This window comes from Salvelinus alpinus, chromosome 23 (genome assembly GCF_045679555.1).
Source record: "Salvelinus alpinus chromosome 23, SLU_Salpinus.1, whole genome shotgun sequence".
NCBI classification, from domain to species: Eukaryota; Metazoa; Chordata; class Actinopteri; order Salmoniformes; family Salmonidae; genus Salvelinus; species Salvelinus alpinus.
In genome coordinates, this window is record NC_092108.1 from 3939695 (window position 1) to 3959813 (window position 20119).

Consider the following 20119-nt stretch of genomic DNA (forward strand, 5'->3'; position numbering starts at 1 on the left):
TTAAACCCATCCGTTTCAGGTAAGTCACTTCACGTGTTGTATCGATGGTAATACTTTTTATAAACAGGTCGCTATGGTTCCCAGGCCACTTTCCACCTTATTTAACAACAACCTGCTCGTGTTGCACTTTTCTTTACAAGGGTAATAAAGCATTTGATCGCTATTTAAACCTCAGAAAACAGTTCATGCCTAGTTAGTTCCTGGTTCACTGGTTGTTAACCCACTGTAACAGAAAGGGTTACTACCACTAGATAAATAGGGTTCTTCCGCCACGACAAATTCACCTGAACTCTAAAAACTGTTGACATCATTTACTTTATTAGTATTTACATCAGGAATTTAAATAGATTTACATACATTTGCATACAGAAAATAAAAAGGGGGGAAAAAGAGGTTCATTTTTAAGAATGAAATCAACGGTTATAATAGTCCATCACTGCTGTAAGGCCCATAAGAGCTGTGTGTGTCTTTAATACATTAAATGCTGCTTGAAGACATGCACTTCTTGTTCTGGTATCAGTAAATATAGTAGAGATCAGGGCCCGTTACCCACAAAGCCTCTCTGGGTAGGACTGCTGATCTAGAATCAGGTTAGCCTTTGAACCAGATTTTTTTAAATATTTTTTTTTTAACTAGGCAAGTCAGTTAAGAACAAATTCTTATTTACTATGACGGACGACGCTGGGCCAATTGTGCGCCACCCTAATGGGACTCCCAATCACGGCCGGTTACAGCCTGGAATCGAACCAGGGTGTCTGTAGTGACGCCTCAAGCACTGAGATGCTGCGCCACTCGGGAGCCCCCAAAGATTACATGGACAGGAATAGCCTGATCCTAGATCAGCACTCTGCGTTGCTTTATGGATCCACACCCAGAGGGAGATGGGAGACAGTGAACCTTTCAGGGGTCACCATACTTCCTGGTGCGAAGAGAGAACCATCTAGATGACTGACAGTGAAGTTGTCCTTCGTCGTAGTTGAATGGTCCATTTCCACCGCCAGAACAAGGACAACGACCAGTCTCGGTACAAGGTGAGGGTATGAATACACTGGCTCAGGCCTCTGGCGTTGTCAGGATGGAGAACAGTGATCAGGATAGTGGATCAGGTTGTCTGTTCTCTATCCTGATCCACTATCCTGACCTCTGCTCTCTATCCTGATCCACTATCCTGACCCCTGTTCTCTATCCTGACCCCTGTTCTCTATCCTGACCCCTGTTCTCTGTCCTGACCCCTGTTCTCTGTCCTGACCCCTGTTCTCTGTCCTGACCCCTGTTCTCTATCCTGACCCCTGTTCTCTGTCCTGACCCCTGTTCTCTATCCTGACCCCTGTTCTCTGTCCTGACCCCTGTTCTCTCTCCTGACCCCTGTTCTCTATCCTGACCCCTGTTCTCCATCCTGACCCCTGTTCTCTATCCTGACCCCTGTTCTCTGTCCTGACCCCTGTTCTCTCTCCTGACCCCTGTTCTCTATCCTGACCCCTGTTCTCTATTCTGACCCCTGTTCTCTATCCTGATCCACCATCCTGACCCCTGTTCTCTATCCTGACCCCTGTTCTCTGTCCTGACCCCTGTTCTCTGTCCTGACCCCTGTTCTCTATCCTGACCCCTGTTCTCTGTCCTGACCCCTGTTCTCCATCCTGACCCCTGTTCTCCATCCTGACCCCTGTTCTCCATCCTGACCCCTGTTCTCCATCCTGACCCCTGTTCTCTATCCTGTTCTCTATCCTGACCCCTGTTCTCTGTCCTGACCCCTGTTCTCTGTCCTGACCCCTGTTCTCTATCCTGACCCCTGTTCTCTATCCTGACCCCTGTTCTCTATCCTGACCCCTGTTCTCTATCCTGACCCCTGTTCTCTATCCTGACCCCTGATCCATCATCCTGACCCCTGTTCTCTATCCTGACCCCTGTTCTCCATTCTGACCCCTGTTCTCTATCCTGACCCCTGTTCTCTATCCTGACCCCTGTTCTCTATCCTGACCCCTGTTCTCTATCCTGACCCCTGATCCATCATCCTGACCCCTGTTCTCTATCCTGACCCCTGTTCTCCGTCCTGACCCCTGTTCTCTGTCCTGACCCCTGTTCTCTGTCCTGACCCCTGTTCTCTATCCTGACCTCTGTCCTGACCCCTGTTCTCTATCCTGACCCCTGATCCATCATCCTGACCCCTGTTCTCTGTCCTGACCCACTGTCCTCTGTCCTGACCCACTGTCCTCTGTCCTGACCCCTGTCCTCTGTCCTGATCCACCATCCTGACCCGTTCTTTTTGGAATGTGGAATTTCACAGCTTGAAAGAAGAAAAAAATCGTCCAAGTTTCTGTGTGGGGTGGGCGGGTGTCACACAGGTTCTCTCCAGGTAAAAGCTGTCCTTAACTACAGATCTAGAGTCAGATTACTTTACCTCCCAATAGGATGCCCAATGTTCCTTTTGGAAGGCTACGGGGTGGTGTGCAGGCTTTTGTTTCAGCCCTACTCTAACAAACCTGTCAGCAGACCAGCAAGACGTGATTCTGTGTGCTGACATTGTTTTCACATGAACACGTCAGTCAGTGCTGTGGTGGAGCAAAACCCTACACACCCACGGCAGCCTCCCAGGGCAGGAGCACCAGCCACCCCGGCTTTAGGGGGGAGGACAGCGTAGTTACGTCCTAAGTGGCACCCTATTCCCTACATAGTGCACTACTTCTTACCAGAGCACCTATGGGCTAACCTGGTTAAAAGTAGTGCACTATATAGGGAATTAGGGTGCCATTTGGGATGGGGATGTAGCCCATATCTGATCCTGTATCATTCAGCAGTCAGGGACAACCTCTACCTGAGACCGTCAGAGAAACTTGTGTTTGCTGATTGGACAGAGGATGAGGCACCGGAGAAGGCCTCGCATCCACAGGCAGTGGACCAGAGGGAGGAGGAAGAGGAGGCTGGCTCCCGTAGAGCAGTACAGGGCTATCACTGTACTCTCCTCTGGAAGGAAACACTTAGACAGGCCGTAACCACTGGAGGAGAACGAACCCTTGGAGAGGAGAGAGAGGGGGGTGACGGAGGGAGAGAGGGGTGATGGGAGGAGAGAGAGAGAGAGAGGGGTGACGGAGGGAGAGAGGGGTGACGGAGGGAGAGAGAGAGGGGTGATGGAGGGAGAGAGGGGTGACGGGAGGAGAGAGAGAGAGGGGTAACGGAGGGAGAGAGGGGTGACGGAGGGAGAGAGAGAGGGGTGACGGAGGGAGAAAGAGAGGGGTGATGGAGGGAGAGAGGGGTGATGGAGGGAGAGAGAGAGGGGAGATGGGGAAAGAGGGGGGTGACGGATGGAGAGAGAGGAGAGAGAGGGGGGTGACGGATGGAGAGAGAGAGGGGTGATGGGGAGAGGGAGAGAGAGAGGGGGGTGACGGCGGGAGAAGAGAGAGCGAGGGGGGTGACGGATGGAGAGAGAAGGGGGTGACGGATGGAGAGAGAGAGGGGTGACGGAGGGAGAGGAGAGAGAGGGGGGGTGACGGAGGGAGAGGAGAGAGAGAGAGAGAGGGGTGATGGAGGAAACGAGAGAGAGGGGTGATGGAGGGAGAGTGAAAGGGGGATGACGAAGGTAGAGGAGAGAGAGAGAGGGGTGACGGAGAGAGAGGAGAGAGAGAGAGAGGGGTAACGGAAGGAGAAGAGAGAGGGGTAACGGAGGGAGAGGAGAGAGAGAGAGAGGGGTAACGGAAGGAGAAGAGAGAGGGAGGGGTAACGGAGGGACAGAGAGAGAAGGGGGTGACGGAAGGAGAAGAGAGAGGGGTAACGGAGGGAGAGGAGAGAGAGGTAGAGATGTGTATGTACATCCTGGGATTAAAGGAGATGGCTGAAGCACAAACTGATGTGGGATCAGGCTTAGAGGTACCAAGGCATTATTAGAGTTGAGGTACAGTATGTATAATTTAGTTTATTAGTTAGTTAGTTACCAGGATGAAACTGGGGTTGTTGCGGTTCCTCCAGTTGAAGGACGGAACACTGATCTCCGGGTACTGGTTGTCATGGAGAACCTGACAACCACTGTGGGTGTGGCCACTGAGAACCAGGCGGGGCTTAAACCACTGCAGCAGCTGGGAGGAGGAAGGAGGGTGAGAACCAATCAAACACGCTTGAGAACCAGTTCCTGTATCTGTGTTTACATCACCACCCTAATGAAAATCTGACTTTACATTTGGAAAGTATTCAGACCCCTTCCCTTTTTACACATTTTGTTACGTTATTCTAAAATGTATTAAATTATTTTTCTACACACAATACCCCATAATGACATCACAATACCCCATAATGACAAAGAGAAAACAGGTTTATAGATTTTTTTGCAAATGTATTAAAAATAAAAAACTGAAATACCTTATTTACATAAGTATTCAGACCCTTTGCTATGAGACTGTAAATTGAGCTCAGGTGCTTCCTGTTTACATTGATCATTCTTGAGATGTTTCTACAACTTGATTGGAGTCCACCTGTGGTAAATTCAATTGATTGGAGATGATTTGGAAAGGCACACACCTGTCTATATAAGGTCCCACAGTTGACAGTGCATGTCAGAGCAAAAACCAAGGCTTGAGGTCGAAGGAATTGTCCGTAGAGCTCCGAGACAAGATTGTGTCGAGGCACAGATCTGGGGAAGGGTACCAACAAATGAACGGTCACCTTCCAATAGGACAACAACCCTAAGCACACAGCCAAGACAATGCAGGACTGGCTTCGGGACAAGGCTCTGTCCTTGAGTGGCCCAGCCAGAGCCCGGACTTGAACCCGATCGAACATCTCTGGAGAGACCTGAAAATAGCTGTGCAGCGACGCTCCCCGTCCAACCTGACGGAGCTTGAGAGGATCTGCAGAGAAGAATGGGAAACTCCCCAAATACAGGTGTACCAAGCTTGTAGCGTCATACCCAAGAAGACTTGAGGCTGTAATCGCTGTCAAAGGTGCTTCAACAAAGTACTGAGTAAAGGGTCTGAATACTTATGTAAATGTGATAGTTCTATATTTTTTTATACATTTTCAAAAATGTATAAAAAACATTTTTCTTTGTCATTATGGGGTATTGTGATGTCATTATGGGGTATTGTGATGTCATTATGGGGTATTGTGATGTCATTATGGGGTATTGTGATGTCATTATGGGGTATTGTGATGTCATTTTGGTGTATTGTGTGTAGATTGATGTGGGGGAAAAACGATTAAATCAATTTCAGAATAAGGCTGTAACGTAACAAAATGGTAGCCTAGCGGGGTGGCAGGTAGCCTAGTGGGGTGGCAGGTAGCCTAGCGGAGCGGCAGGTAGCCTAGCGGGGTGGCAGGTAGCCTAGCGGGGTGGCAGGTAGCCTAGCGGGCCAACAGGTAGCCTAGCGGAGCGGCAGGTAGCCTAGCGGTTAGAGGCAGGTAGCCTAGCGGGGAGGCAGGTAGCCTAGCGGGGAGGCAGGTAGCCTAGCGGTTAGAGGCGGGTAGCCTAGCGGTTAGAGGCGGGTAGCCTAGCGGAGAGGCGGGTAGCCTAGCGGGGCGGCGGGCAGCCTAGCGGGGAGGCGGGTAGCCTAGTGGTTAGAGCGTTGGGCCAGTCACCGAAAGGTTGCTGGATTAAATCCCAGAGCTGACAACGTAAAAATCTGTCGTTCTGCCCCTGAACAAGGCAGTTAACCCACTGTTCCCCGGTAGGCCGTCATTGTAAATAAGAATTTGTCCTTAACTGACTTGCCTAGTTAAATAAAGGTAAAAAATAAATAAAAACATGATGACCACTGGCATAGTGGCTGCCAGTCTGTTCGTGTTGTCATGTCATCTCCCTGTCAGTTATTATACAAAACAAGTTGGGCTTGACAATAACAGCAATGGAGTTGGCACGAGCCCAAACTGATCTGGGAACCAGGCTATCAGTGGTCCACGTACCCTGTGAGAGGCCTCCTGAGACAGCACGTCATACTTCTCTCTGAACAGCAGGTGGCGCTCTTCAGGAGGAGCAGCGTCCCGACCCGTACAGCCCGCGTCACTCACGCGGTAAAGAGGGTAATGCTGAGGGAGGAAACAGACAGACAGGAAAAGCAGCTATTGAATACCTGGCTTTTCCAACAGGGAAATAGTAACATGTACATGAAATATTACATAAAAAGACAAAGTCACAAGTTCCAGATACATTTGAAAATGATAAACAACTGCAGCTGTGACGAACAGTGTCGTCAACCAGAGTCTTAAAAGCAGGACACCGACTTCCCTCACGTTATCTCTTGAAGCATGTTCCAGGAGGAAGGGGCATTATGGGAAAAATATTGTTTCCCCATCTCTACACTATGCAACTAATGTTACTATGTAATAGGGGTTATGGGGTTATTACTATGTAATAGAGGTTTACTATGTAGCAGTGTAGTGGTTATTACTATGTAATAGAGGTTTACTATGTAACAGTATAGTGGTTATTACTATATAACAGTGTAGTGGTTATTACTATGTAATAGTGGTTATTACTATGTAATAGAGGTTATTACTATGTAACAGTGTAGTGGTTATTACTATGTAATAGTGGTTATTACTATGTAATAGAGGTTATTACTATGTAACAGTGTAGTGGTTATTACTATGTAATAGGTTTACTATGTAATAGTATAGTGGTTATTAATATGTAATAGGTTTACTATGTAATAGTATAGTGGTTATTACTATGTAATAGGTTTACTATGTAATAGTATAGTGGTTATTACTATGTAATGGGGTTATTACTATGTAGCAGTATAGTGGTTATTACTATGTAATAGTATAGTGGTTATTACTATGTAATAGAGGTTATTACTATGTAACAGTGTAGTGTTATTACTATGTAATAGAGGTTATTACTATGTAATAGAGGTTTACTATGTAATAGTATAGTGGTTATTACTATGTAATAGAGGTTATTACTATGTAATAGAGGTTTACTATGTAATAGTATAGTGGTTATTACTATGTAATAGTATAGTGGTTATTACTATGTAATAGAGGTTTACTATAATAGTGTAGTGGTTGTTACTATGTAATAGAGAGAGTATCTACCTGCAGGATGATAGGTGCTGTAGAAGGATAGGTCCATGCGTCTTGGCAGTATTCTCTTATAATGCTGGACTCAGAATTCTGGAAGATAACAACACACGAAGATCACAACACACGAAGATAACAACACACGAAGATAAAACACGAAGATAACAAAACACGAAGATAACAACACACGAAGATAACAACACACGAAGATAACAAAACACGAAGATAACAAAACACGAAGATAACAAAACACGAAGATAACAACACACGAAGATCACAACACACGAAGATAACAACACACGAAGATAACAAAACACGAAGATAACAAAACACGAAGATAAAACACGAAGATAACAAAACACGAAGATAACAACACACGAAGATAACAACACACGAAGATAACAACACACGGACATAACAAAACACGAAGATAACAAAACACGGACATAACAACACACGAAGATAACAAAACACGGACATAACAAAACACGAAGATCACAAAACACGAAGATCACAAAACACGAAGATAACAAAACACGGACATAACAACACACGAAGATAACAAAACACGGACATAACAACACACGAAGATAACAAAACACGGACATAACAACACACGAAGATAACAAAACATAAAAGTGAAACAGATGAGCATTGTGGTACATACAGTCGCAATAGATGCTGTTTTATCGCACGTGTAATATTTTCCAAGGTCCTTCGGGTTCTTCCTCCCTGACCAAGGTCCTTTGGGTTCTTCCTCCCTGACCAAGGCCCTTCTCCCCCGAATGCTCAGTTTAACCGGGCGGACACCTCCCTGACCAAGGCCCTTCTCCCCCGAATGCTCAGTTTAACCGGGCGGACACCTCCCTGACCAAGGCCCTTCTCCCCCGAATGCTCAGTTTAACCGGGCGGACACCTCCCTGACCAAGGCCCTTCTCCCCCGAATGCTCAGTTTGACCGGGCGGACACCTCCCTGACCAAGGCCCTTCTCCCCCGAATGCTCAGTTTGACCGGGCGGACACCTCCCTGACCAAGGCCCTTCTCCCCCGAATGCTCAGTTTGACCGGGCGGCCAGCTCTATGAAGAGTCTTGGTGGTTCCAAACTTCTTCCATTTAAGAATGACGGAGGCCACTGTGTTCTTGGGGACCTTCAATACTGAATACATTTTTGGTACCCTTCCCCAGATCTGTGCCTCAACACAATCCTGTCTCTGAGCTCCAAGGACAATTCCTTCGACCTCATGGCTTTGTTTTTTGCTCTGATATGCACTGTCAACTGTGGGACCTTATATAGACAGGTCTGTGCCTTTCCAAATCATCTCCAATCAATTGAATTTACCACAGGTGGACTCCAATCAAGTTGTAGAAACATCTCAAGGATGATCAATGGAAACATGAAGCACCTGAGCTCAATTTTGAGTCTCATAGTAAAGGGTCTGAATACTTATGTAAATAAGGTATTTCTGTTTTTAATTTTGAATAAATTAGGAAAGCCTGTTTTCGCTTTCTCATTATGGGGTATTGTGTGTAGATTAATGAGAAAAACATTTATTTAATACATTTTAGAATAAGGCTGTAATGTAATTATGAGTAAAACAGTATGTAAACATGATTAAAGTGACTAGTGTTCCATTATTAAAGTGACCAGGGATTCCATGTCTATGTATATAGGGCGGCAGCCTCTAAAGTGCAGGGTTGAGTAACTGGGTAGTGATAGCTATTTAGTCTGATGGCCTTGAGATAGAAGCTGTTTTTCAGTCTCGGTCCCAGCTTTGATGTACCTCTACTGACCTCACCTTCTGGATGATAGCGGGGTGAACAGGCAGTGGCTCGAGTGGTTGATGTCCTTTATGATCTTTTGGCATTTCCTGTGACATCAGGTGGTGTAGGTGTCCTGGAGGGCAGGTAGTTTGCCCCCGGTGATGCGTTGGGGAGACCTCACCACCCTCTGGAGAGCCTTACCATATACCAGGTGAAGGGAGTAGGTTTGGGTGGTATACTGTATATACCAGGTGAAGGGAGCAGGTTTGGGTGGTATACTGTATATACCAGGTGAAGGGAGCAGGTTTGGGTGGTATACTGTATATACCAGGTGAAGGGAGCAGGTTTGGGTGGTATACTGTATACTGCCCTGTGGTTGCGGGTGGTGCAGTTGCCGTACCAGTGAAGGCCCTCACCTCCTCCCTGTAAGCTGTCTCGTCATTGTTGGTAATCAAGCCTACTACTGTTGTGTCGTCTGCAAACTTGATTGACTTGGAGGCGTGCGTGGCCAGGCTGTCAAGGGTGAACAGGGAGTACAGGAGAGGGCTGAGAACGCACCATTGTGGGGTCCCAGTGTTGAGGATCAGTGAAGTGGAGGTGTTGTTTCCAACCTTCACCACCTGGGAGCGGCCCGTCAGGAAGTCCAGGACCCAAATGCACAGAGCGGTGTTCAGACCCAGGGCCCCGAGCTTGATGATGCGTTTAGAGGGTACTATGGTGTTAAATGCTGAGCTGTAGTCAATGAACAGCATTCTCACATAGGTATTCCTCTTGTCCAGATGGGTTAGGGCAGTGTGCAGTGTGATGGTGATTGCATCGTCTGTGGATCTATTGGGGCGGTAAGCAAATTGAAGTGGGTCTAGGGTGTCAGGTAAGGTAGAGGTGATATGAACCTTAACTAGCCTCTCAAAGCACTTCATGATGACAGAAGTGAGTGCGTTAAAGTGAGTTAAAGTCATTTAATTCATTTACCTTTGCCCCCCCGCCTTTCTTCTTCCCGGAGAGTTCTTTATTCCTGTCTGTGTGATGTACTGAGAACCCAGCTGGCTGTATGGATGGGTACAGTATATACGGAGAGAGCCATGTTCCTGTGAAAGAGTACGTTACAGTCCCTGATGTCTCTCCGCTCTGCTTCAAGACTCGCCAGCGGAGTCTTTGAACAGCCTTTGGAATAAGGCTGGGGGGGGGGGGGGGGGGGGGACAAAAGATCCACTTCAGGAAAGTCATATTTCTGGTCGTAACGAATCAGACTGATTCCAGCTTTAACTCCTTTAAACGTCTGAGTTGTAGAGGGCACTCACGAGGAACAGTTTAGGTCCCTGGACAGTGTGTGTGTGTGTGTGTGTGTGTGTGGTATAAGACCGACCTGTAGTAGTGAACAGTTGAGATCCCTGGACAGTGTGTACAGCTGTTTCTCCACTGATTGGCAGATAGGACAACCGTCACCATGCAACGCCACGCTGTTGACCAATAGAAAGCTAGAGAAAAAACGAGAAACAAAACACCTGTTCACCAGTAGAGAGACAACACCTCAGGGTTTATACAGTAGAGAGACAACACCTCAGGGTTGATACAGTAGAGAGACAACACCTCAGGGTTGATACAGTAGAGAGACAACACCTCAGGGTTTATACAGTAGAGAGACAACACCTCAGGGTTTATACAGTAGAGAGACAACACCTCAGGGTTTATACAGTAGAGAGACAACACCTCAGGGTTTATACAGTAGAGAGACAACACCTCAGGGTTTATACAGTAGAGAGACAACACCTCAGGGTTTATACAGTAGAGAGACAACACCTCAGGGTTTATACAGTAGAGAGACAACACCTCAGGGTTTATACAGTAGAGAGACAACACCTCAGGGTTTATACAGTAGAGAGACAACACCTCAGGGTTTATACAGTAGAGAGACAACACCTCAGGGTTTATACAGTAGAGACAACACCTCAGGGTTTATACAGCAGAGACAACACCTCAGGGTTTATACAGCAGAGAGACAACACCTCAGGGTTTATACAGCAGAGAGACAACACCTCAGGGTTTATACAGTAGAGAGACAACACCTCAGGGTTTATACAGTAGAGAGACAACACCTCAGGGTTTATACAGTAGAGAGACAACACCTCAGGGTTTATACAGTAGAGAGACAACACCTCAGGGTTTATACAGTAGAGAGACAACACCTCAGGGTTTATACAGTAGAGAGACAACACCTCAGGGTTTATACAGTAGAGAGACAACACCTCAGGGTTTATACAGTAGAGAGACAACACCTCAGGGTTTATACAGTAGAGAGACAACACCTCAGGGTTTATACAGTAGAGAGACAACACCTCAGGGTTTATACAGTAGAGAGACAACACCTCAGGGTTTATACAGTAGAGAGACAACACCTCAGGGTTTATACAGTAGAGAGACAACACCTCAGGGTTTATACAGTAGAGAGACAACACCTCAGGGTTTATACAGTAGAGAGACAACACCTCAGGGTTTATACAGTAGAGAGACAGAGACAACACCTCAGGGTTTATACAGTAGAGAGACAACACCTCAGGGTTTATACAGTAGAGAGACAACACCTCAGGGTTTATACAGTAGAGAGACAACACCTCAGGGTTTATACAGTAGAGAGACAACACCTCAGGGTTTATACAGTAGAGAGACAACACCTCAGGGTTTATACAGTAGAGAGACAACACCTCAGGGTTTATACAGTAGAGAGACAACACCTCAGGGTTTATACAGTAGAGAGACAACACCTCAGGGTTTATACAGTAGAGAGACAACACCTCAGGGTTTATACAGTAGAGAGACAACACCTCAGGGTTTATACAGTAGAGAGACAACACCTCAGGGTTTATACAGTAGAGAGACAACACCTCAGGGTTTATACAGTAGAGAGACAACACCTCAGGGTTTATACAGTAGAGAGACAACACCTCAGGGTTTATACAGCAGAGAGACAACACCTCAGGGTTTATACAGCAGAGAGACAACACCTCAGGGTTTATACAGTAGAGAGACAACACCTCAGGGTTTATACAGTAGAGAGACAACACCTCAGGGTTTATACAGTAGAGAGACAACACCTCAGGGTTTATACAGTAGAGAGACAACACCTCAGGGTTTATACAGTAGAGAGACAACACCTCAGGGTTTATACAGTAGAGAGACAACACCTCAGGGTTTATACAGTAGAGAGACAACACCTCAGGGTTTATACAGTAGAGAGACAACACCTCAGGGTTTATACAGTAGAGAGACAACACCTCAGGGTTTATACAGTAGAGAGACAACACCTCAGGGTTTATACAGTAGAGAGACAACACCTCAGGGTTTATACAGTAGAGAGACAACACCTCAGGGTTTATACAGTAGAGAGACAACACCTCAGGGTTTATACAGTAGAGAGACAACACCTCAGGGTTTATACAGTAGAGAGACAACACCTCAGGGTTTATACAGTAGAGAGACAACACCTCAGGGTTTATACAGTAGAGAGACAACACCTCAGGGTTTATACAGTAGAGAGACAACACCTCAGGGTTTATACAGTAGAGAGACAACACCTCAGGGTTTATACAGTAGAGAGACAACACCTCAGGGTTTATACAGTAGAGAGACAACACCTCAGGGTTTATACAGTAGAGAGACAACACCTCAGGGTTTATACAGTAGAGAGACAACACCTCAGGGTTTATACAGTAGAGAGACAACACCTCAGGGTTTATACAGTAGAGAGACAACACCTCAGGGTTTATACAGTAGAGAGACAGAGACAACACCTCAGGGTTTATACAGTAGAGAGACAACACCTCAGGGTTTATACAGTAGAGAGACAACACCTCAGGGTTTATACAGTAGAGAGACAACACCTCAGGGTTTATACAGTAGAGAGATGCTGATCTCACAGAATACATACAGGCTGGGGGTTGAATAGAGAGGGAAAGAGAGGAAGAGACGGGGGGGAACAAATGAGAAAGACAAACAGAGAGAAAGAGAGAAGAGAGAGAAGAGAGAAAGAGAGAAAGAGAGACAGAGAGACAGAGAGACAGAGAGACAGAGAAAGAGAGAGACAGAGAAAGAGAGAGACAGAGAAAGAGAGAGACAGAGAAAGAGAGAGACAGAGAGAGAGAGAGAGAGAGAGAGAGAGAGAGAGAGAGAGAGAGAGAGAGAGAGACAGAGAAAGAGAGAGACAGAGAGAGAGAGAGAGAGAGAGAGAGAGAGAGAGAGAGAGAGAGAGAGAGAGAGAGAGAGATAGAGAGAGAGAGAGAGAGAGAGAGACAGAGAGAGAGAGAGAGAGAGAGAGAGAGACAGAGAGACAGGGTAGAGATGATAGAGTGGGAATGGAGAGAGATTCACATAAGGAGGTGAAAAAGCTCAGTGACTTACTTCACTCCTTTCTTGGTGACCATTCTGGTGGAGGTGGTGTTGAAGGCCTTCTCAAAGCGTTGTAACTTGAACCAGTCCATTCTTCAGGAGGACAAAGAAGCCAGTTAGACAGCAGTCCAAGTCCAAACTGCTGTGTGGATTATTTGTGAGATTTTAAATCGGCTTCTTTTCATCTCATTACAGTTTGACTCAATTCATCACGAATGTTCTCGTAACAGAGAGGCTACCGTACGGTACCGGAATGTTCACGTAACAGAGAGGCTACCGTACGGTACCGGAATGTTCACGTAACAGAGAGGCTACCGTACGGTACTGGAATGTTCTCGTAACAGAGAGGCTACCGTACGGTACTGGAATGTTCACGTAACAGAGAGGCTACCGTACGGTACTGGAATGTTCTCGTAACAGAGAGGCTACCGTATGGTACCGGAATGTTCACGTAACAGAGAGGCTACCGTATGGTACCGGAATGTTCACGTAACAGAGAGGCTACCGTACGGTACCGGAATGTTCACGGAACAGAGATGCTACCGTATGGTACCGGAATGTTCACGTAACAGAGAGGCTACCGTACGGTACTAGAATGTTCACGTAACAGAGAGGCTACCGTACGGTACTGGAATGTTCACGTAACAGAGAGGCTACCGTACGGTACTAGAATGTTCACGTAACAGAGAGGCTACCGTACGGTACTAGAATGTTCACGTAACAGAGAGGCTACCGTACGGTACCGGAATGTTCACGTAACAGAGAGGCTACCGTAAGGTACTAGAATGTTCACGTAACAGAGGCTACCGTACGGTACTAGAATGTTCACGTAACAGAGAGGCTACCGTACGGTACTGAAATGTTCACGGAACAGAGATGCTACCGTATGGTACCGGAATGTTCACGTAACAGAGAGGCTACCGTACGGTACTAGAATGTTCACGGAACAGAGATGCTACCGTATGGTACCGGAATGTTCATGTAACAGAGAGGCTACCGTACGGTACTGGAATGTTCACGGAACAGAGATGCTACCGTATGGTACCGGAATGTTCACGTAACAGAGAGGCTACCGTACGGTACTGGAATGTTCACGTAACAGAGAGGCTACCGTACGGTACTGGAATGTTCACGTAACAGAGAGGCTACCGTACGGTACTGGAATGTTCACGTAACAGAGAGGCTACCGTACGGTACCGGAATGTTCACGGAACAGAAAGGCTACCGTACGGTACTGGAATGTTCTCGTAACAGAGAGGCTACCGTACGGTACCGGAATGTTCACGGAACAGAAAGGCTACCGTACGGTACTGGAATGTTCTCGTAACAGAGAGGCTACCGTACGGTACCGGAATGTTCACGTAACAGAGAGGCTACCGTACGGTACCGGAATGTTCACGTAACAGAGAGGCTACCGTACGGTACCGGAATGTTCACGTAACAGAGAGGCTACCGTACGGTACCGGAATGTTCACGTAACAGAGAGGCTACCGTACGGTACTGGAATGTTCACGTAACAGAAAGGCTACCGTACGGTACTGGAATGTTCACGGAACAGAGAGGCTACCGTACGGTACCGGAATGTTCTCGTAACAGAGAGGCTACCGTACGGTACCGGAATGTTCACGTAACAGAGAGGCTACCGTACGGTACCGGAATGTTCACGTAACAGAGGCTACCGTACGGTACTGGAATGTTCACGGAACAGAAAGTCTACCGTACGGTACTGGAATGTTCTCGTAACAGAGAGGCTACCGTACGGTACCGGAATGTTCTCGTAACAGAGAGGCTACCGTACGGTACCGGAATGTTCACGTAACAGAGAGGCTACCGTACGGTACTGGAATGTTCACGTAACAGAGAGGCTACCGTACGGTACCGGAATGTTCTCGTAACAGAGAGGCTACCGTACGGTACTAGAATGTTCACGTAACAGAAAGGCTACCGTACGGTACTAGAATGTTAACGTAACAGAGAGGCTACCGTACGGTACTAGAATGTTCACGTAACAGAAAGGTTACCGTACGGTACTAGGTCTATACATTAAATTATTTCACAATTCCACATTATGCTTTGGCCTTTTCATAATCCGCAAACGAGAAGGCAAAAACATAGATTTTGAAAAGGCCTCATTGACTTGACATAACATTCATAATTCAGGTTTACAGTATGGACATGGCAACTTGGGATACAGTATAATGTACCATCAGTATATATTCTACAGTATAATGTGCCATCAGTATATATTCTACAGTATAATGTACCATCAGTATAGATTCTACAGTAGAATGTACCATCAGTATAGATTCTACAGTATAATGTACCATCAGTATAGATTCTACAGTATAATGTACCATCAGTATAGATTCTACAGTATAATGTACCATCAGTATAGATTCTACAGTAGAATGTACCATCAGTATAGATTCTACAGTAGAATGTACCATCAGTATAGATTCTACAGTATACTGTACCATCAGTATAGATTCTACAGTATACCTCTATGGGATACAGTATAATGTACCATCAGTATAGATTCTACAGTATAATGTACCATCAGTATAGATTCTACAGTATACCTCTATGGGATACAGTATAATGTACCATCAGTATATATTCTACAGTAGAATGTACCATCAGTATAGATTCTACAGTATAATGTACCATCAGTATAGATTCTACAGTAGAATGTACCATTAGTATAGATTCTACAGTAGAATGTACCATCAGTATAGATTCTACAGTATAATGTACCATCAGTATAGATTCTACAGTATACCTCTATGGGATACAGTACAATGTACCATCAGTATAGATTCTACAGTATAATGTACCATCAGTATAGATTCTACAGTATAATGTACCATCAGTATAGATTCTACAGTATAATGTACCATCAGTATAGATTCTACAGTATACCTCTATGGGATACAGTATAATGTACCATCAGTATAGATTCTACAGTATAATGTACCATCAGTATAGATTCTACAGTAGAATGTACCATCAGTATAGATTCTACAGTAGAATGTACCATCAGTATAGATTCTACAGTAGAATGTACCATCAGTATAGATTCTACGGTATACCTCTATGGGATACAGTATAATGTACCATCAGTATAGATTCTACAGTAGAATGTACCATCAGTATAGATTCTACAGTATAATGTACCATCAGTATAGATTCTACAGTATATCTCTATGGGATACAGTATAATGTACCATCAGTATAGATTCTACAGTATAATGTACCATCAGTATAGATTCTACAGTATAATGTACCATCAGTATAGATTCTACAGTATATCTCTATGGGATACAGTATAATGTACCATCAGTATAGATTCTACAGTAGAATGTACCATCAGTATAGATTCTACGGTATACCTCTATGGGATACAGTATAATGTACCATCAGTATAGATTCTACAGTAGAATGTACCATCAGTATAGATTCTACAGTATAATGTACCATCAGTATAGATTCTACAGTATACCTCTATGGGATACAGTAGAATGTACCATCAGTATAGATTCTACAGTATAATGTACCATCAGTATAGATTCTACAGTATAATGTACCTTCAGTATAGATTCTACAGTATAATGTACCTTCAGTATACATTCTACAGTAGAATGTACCATCAGTATAAATTCTACAGTATACCTCTATAGGATACAGTATACGTTCAGTCCATGATGGATGTTAACCTACTCGTAGTGGAAGCCGATGTCGTGGTTTCCAACCAGAACTACCAGCTCTGTGTCTCTGGGGTGTCTGAACATCTTCTGGAAACGACAGACATCATCCTCCCAGTTCTGTGGGGAAATAAGACCCAGTACAGTCGATTACGGAAGTTTACCTACACCTTAGCCAAACACATTTGAACTCAGTTTTACACACTTCCTGACATTAAATCCTAGTAAAAATTCCCTGTCTTAGGTCAGTTAGGATCACCACTTTATTTTAATAATGTGAAATGTCAGAATAATAGTAGAGAGAATGATTTATTTCAGCTTTTATTTATTTCATCACATTCCCAGTGGGTCAGAAGTTTACATACACTCAGTTAGTATTTGGTAGCATTGCCTTTAAATTGTTTAACTTAGGTCAAACATTTCGGGTAGCCTTCCACAAGCTTCCCACAATAAGTTGGGTGAATCTTTGTCCCCATGTGCAGTTGCAAACCGTAGTCTGGCTTTTTTATGGCGGTTTTGGAGCAGTGGCTTCTTCCTTGCTGAGCGGCCTCTCAGGTTATGTCGATATAGGACTCGTTTTACTGTGGATATAGATACTTTTGTACCTGTTTCCTCCAGCATCTTCACAAGGTCCTTTGCTGTTGTTCTGGGATTGAGTTGCACTTTTCGCACCAAAGTACGTTCATCTCTAGGAGACAGAACACGTCTCCTTCCTGAGCGGTATGACGGCTGCGTGGTCCCATGGTGTTTATACTTGCGTACTATTGTTTGTACAGATGAACGTGGTACCTTCAGGCGTTTGGAAATTGTTCCCAATGATGAACCAGACTTGTGGAGGTCTACAATTATTTTTCTGAGGTCTTGGCTGATGTCTTTTGATTTTCCCATGCGGTCTAGCAACAAGGCACTGAGTTTGAAAGTAGGCCTTGAAATACATCCACAGGTACACCTCCAATTGACTCAAATGATGTCAATTAGCCTATCAGAAGCTTCTAAAGCCATGACATCATTTTCTTGAATTTTCCAAGCTGTTTAAAGGCACAGTCAACTTAGTGCATGTAAACTTCTGACCCACTGGAATTGTGATACAGTAAATTATAAGTGAAATAATCTGTCTGTAAACAATTGTTGGAAAAATGACTTGTGTCATGCACAAAGTAGATGTCCTAACCGACTTGCCAAAACTATAGTTTGTTAACAAGAAACGTGTGGAGTGGTTAAAAAACGAGTTTTAATGACTCCAACCTAAGTGGATGTAAACTTCTGACTTCAACTGTACATACATATATATTTGAATAGATGTTGTAGAATAGAGTAGAACAATAGTTATACATATAGCAGATATATACACTATTACAGAAACATGCTGGGAACAAAAGCACTAAATACTTCAGGTCTAGAACCATTACAGAAACATGCTGGGAACAAAAGCACTAAATACTTCAGGTCTAGAACCATTACAGAAACATGCTGGGAACAAAAGCACTAAATACTTCAGGTCTAGAACCATTACAGAAACATGCTGGGAACAAAAGCACTAAATACTTCAGGTCTAGAACCATTACAGAAACATGCTGGGAACAAAAGCACTAAATACTTCAGGTCTAGAACCATTACAGAAACATGGCTCGTGTTGCGAGAACAACATCAACGGGTTCGGTCCTCTTTGTGTAATGGCTAAGACTAAGAGTCGTAGGTTTCGAACCCCCCCCCCCCACCAAATGCACTGCAGTGGGCCTATAAGGTGCTTTTATGGCTACTACATACCTTCGGAGAGCTCCATTTTCCCTCATCGAACACATCCCCCAGTATAAACACGACCTCAGGTCGGAGCAGGGCCAGGGCGGTCTGGAAAGCTCGTTCCATCTGCCATTCCCTGGGTGGCACAGAGACAGACCACGCATCGGTCAGTCATCCGTCAGCTCAGCGCACCATGCACTACCCTTGCTTGTTGTTATTGCTGACGACTGAACTGCTCTAATCTGCTTAGAGACAGCGTGGATATAGGCTGACACGGAGCGTCATGCGTTCCCTAGAAACTACGCAAAACCATACTTTTTTTGTTGTTATAAAATAAAATGCATAATAACGTATATATTTATGAGGATCAATTACCTTCGCAGTTTGTCGAACCAGTGCCCTCCGACAGCGCCGAGGAGGTGCGTGTCTGACAGTACCATAGCGCGGAGAACCCCCGGCTCTGGTTGGCCGTCTGCGCTCCTCTCACTCGACGGGGCACCGTGGTCGATCTCCGGCCAACCGCACTGTAATATCGCGGCGTAATAAATCAGATACTCACAGAATATGAAAACGCTGCAAACGGCTCCGAACAGGACAATAACAGCGCTGCATGTGACGCTCAAACACGACATGATACATCTATTGTTGTTGTTTTCAGATGACCTGCAATAGAGGCGCACTGATGGAGCCGCGCTTCACCAGGCATCGTCTTTTTTTTAAATTATCTTCAATCCTAAATATCAATGCCTGCGTGACGTTCTCATCGCATTGTGCAAAATGTAATATAAATCCCGTATAGGCCTATAATAATAATAATTCAAAGATCCGACCGCGGCCGATAGCCTTATCTCCTCCAATCAAGCGGTCGATTGGTGAGCAGTTGCGTTCTGGGGGTGCTCTTTATTAAAGGGTATATTTTCACCACTTCCGGGGACATAATTGACGGGAGACTTTGTGGATTCTGCGGTCTTTTAAATGGAATAATCACCGGGGCTCATTCAATGATATAGTTTCTGTGTTTTCCCGCCATTTACATCACACTGGTCATAATAACGACTCCTTGATAGTAGGCTAATAATAATATAGTTCGCACATACTTCAGTTCATTTCTGGTCAATAAGGTCAACACACAAAGGTTTTGAGTTAAACACATTGAGGCCGTTACTGTGCAGGCCAATGATCCGTCCTAGTGTAAACTGTATAGTCAATATAGACCTACTGTAACACGCTGACCAAACTGCCTCTGCGTCTGCGTCGGCCATTGTTACTGCATGTTGATTTGGTCTCTCCTCATGACATACAGGTTAAAATACCAAAACTGTGAATCAACTATATTCCTTTTTGGGACAGGTAGAAACACATTAAACATTCATGGACATTTAGCTAGCTTGCTGTTGCTATCTAATCTGTACTGGGAGATAAACATTGTGTTTTTATTTGACCTGAAATTATATGGTTCTTTTTTTTGTTGTTGCTGGATTAATATAGAATTTTGACCCAATATGAATTATACAAAATCGTGTGTTCTC

General features: G+C 44.9%; 1 protein-coding gene across 4 annotated transcripts; it reads right to left on the reverse strand.

Annotated features, from left to right (window-relative positions):
* Positions 1-296: 296 nt before the first annotated feature.
* On the reverse strand, positions 297-19689 carry LOC139550087 (metallophosphoesterase 1-like). Of its 4 annotated transcripts, none has more exons than XR_011669972.1 (10): positions 18966-19662; positions 18618-18726; positions 16867-16970; positions 13162-13242; positions 10133-10244; positions 7021-7098; positions 5887-6009; positions 3927-4067; positions 2255-3010; positions 297-1530 (listed from the first exon to the last, which is right to left on the reverse strand). XR_011669972.1 is itself a non-coding variant. In XM_071360711.1 (9 exons), the coding sequence occupies exons 1-9, from the start codon at positions 19220-19222 to the stop codon at positions 2822-2824; spliced, it is 1194 nt and encodes a 397-aa protein (XP_071216812.1). In that variant the 5' UTR covers positions 19223-19662; the 3' UTR covers positions 297-2821. The 4 variants fall into 4 exon arrangements, 2 of the variants coding, with proteins under 2 accessions (XP_071216812.1, XP_071216813.1); XR_011669971.1 differs by having other exon boundaries at positions 297-2081; positions 2113-3010; XM_071360711.1 differs by having other exon boundaries at positions 297-3010.
* Positions 19690-20119: the final 430 nt, after the last annotated feature.

Coding starts and splice junctions, on each gene's coding strand:
- LOC139550087 (XM_071360711.1), bottom strand. CDS start 19,222: ATGTCGTGTTTGAGCGTCACATGCAGCGCTGTTATTGTCCTGTTCGGA. Junction 7,099..10,132: donor TCAACTGTTCACTACTACAG/GTCGGTCTTATA, acceptor GTTATCTTCCAG/AATTCTGAGTCCAGCATTAT. Junction 6,010..7,020: donor CAGCACCTATCATCCTGCAG/GTAGATACTCTC, acceptor TTCCTCCCTCAG/CATTACCCTCTTTACCGCGT.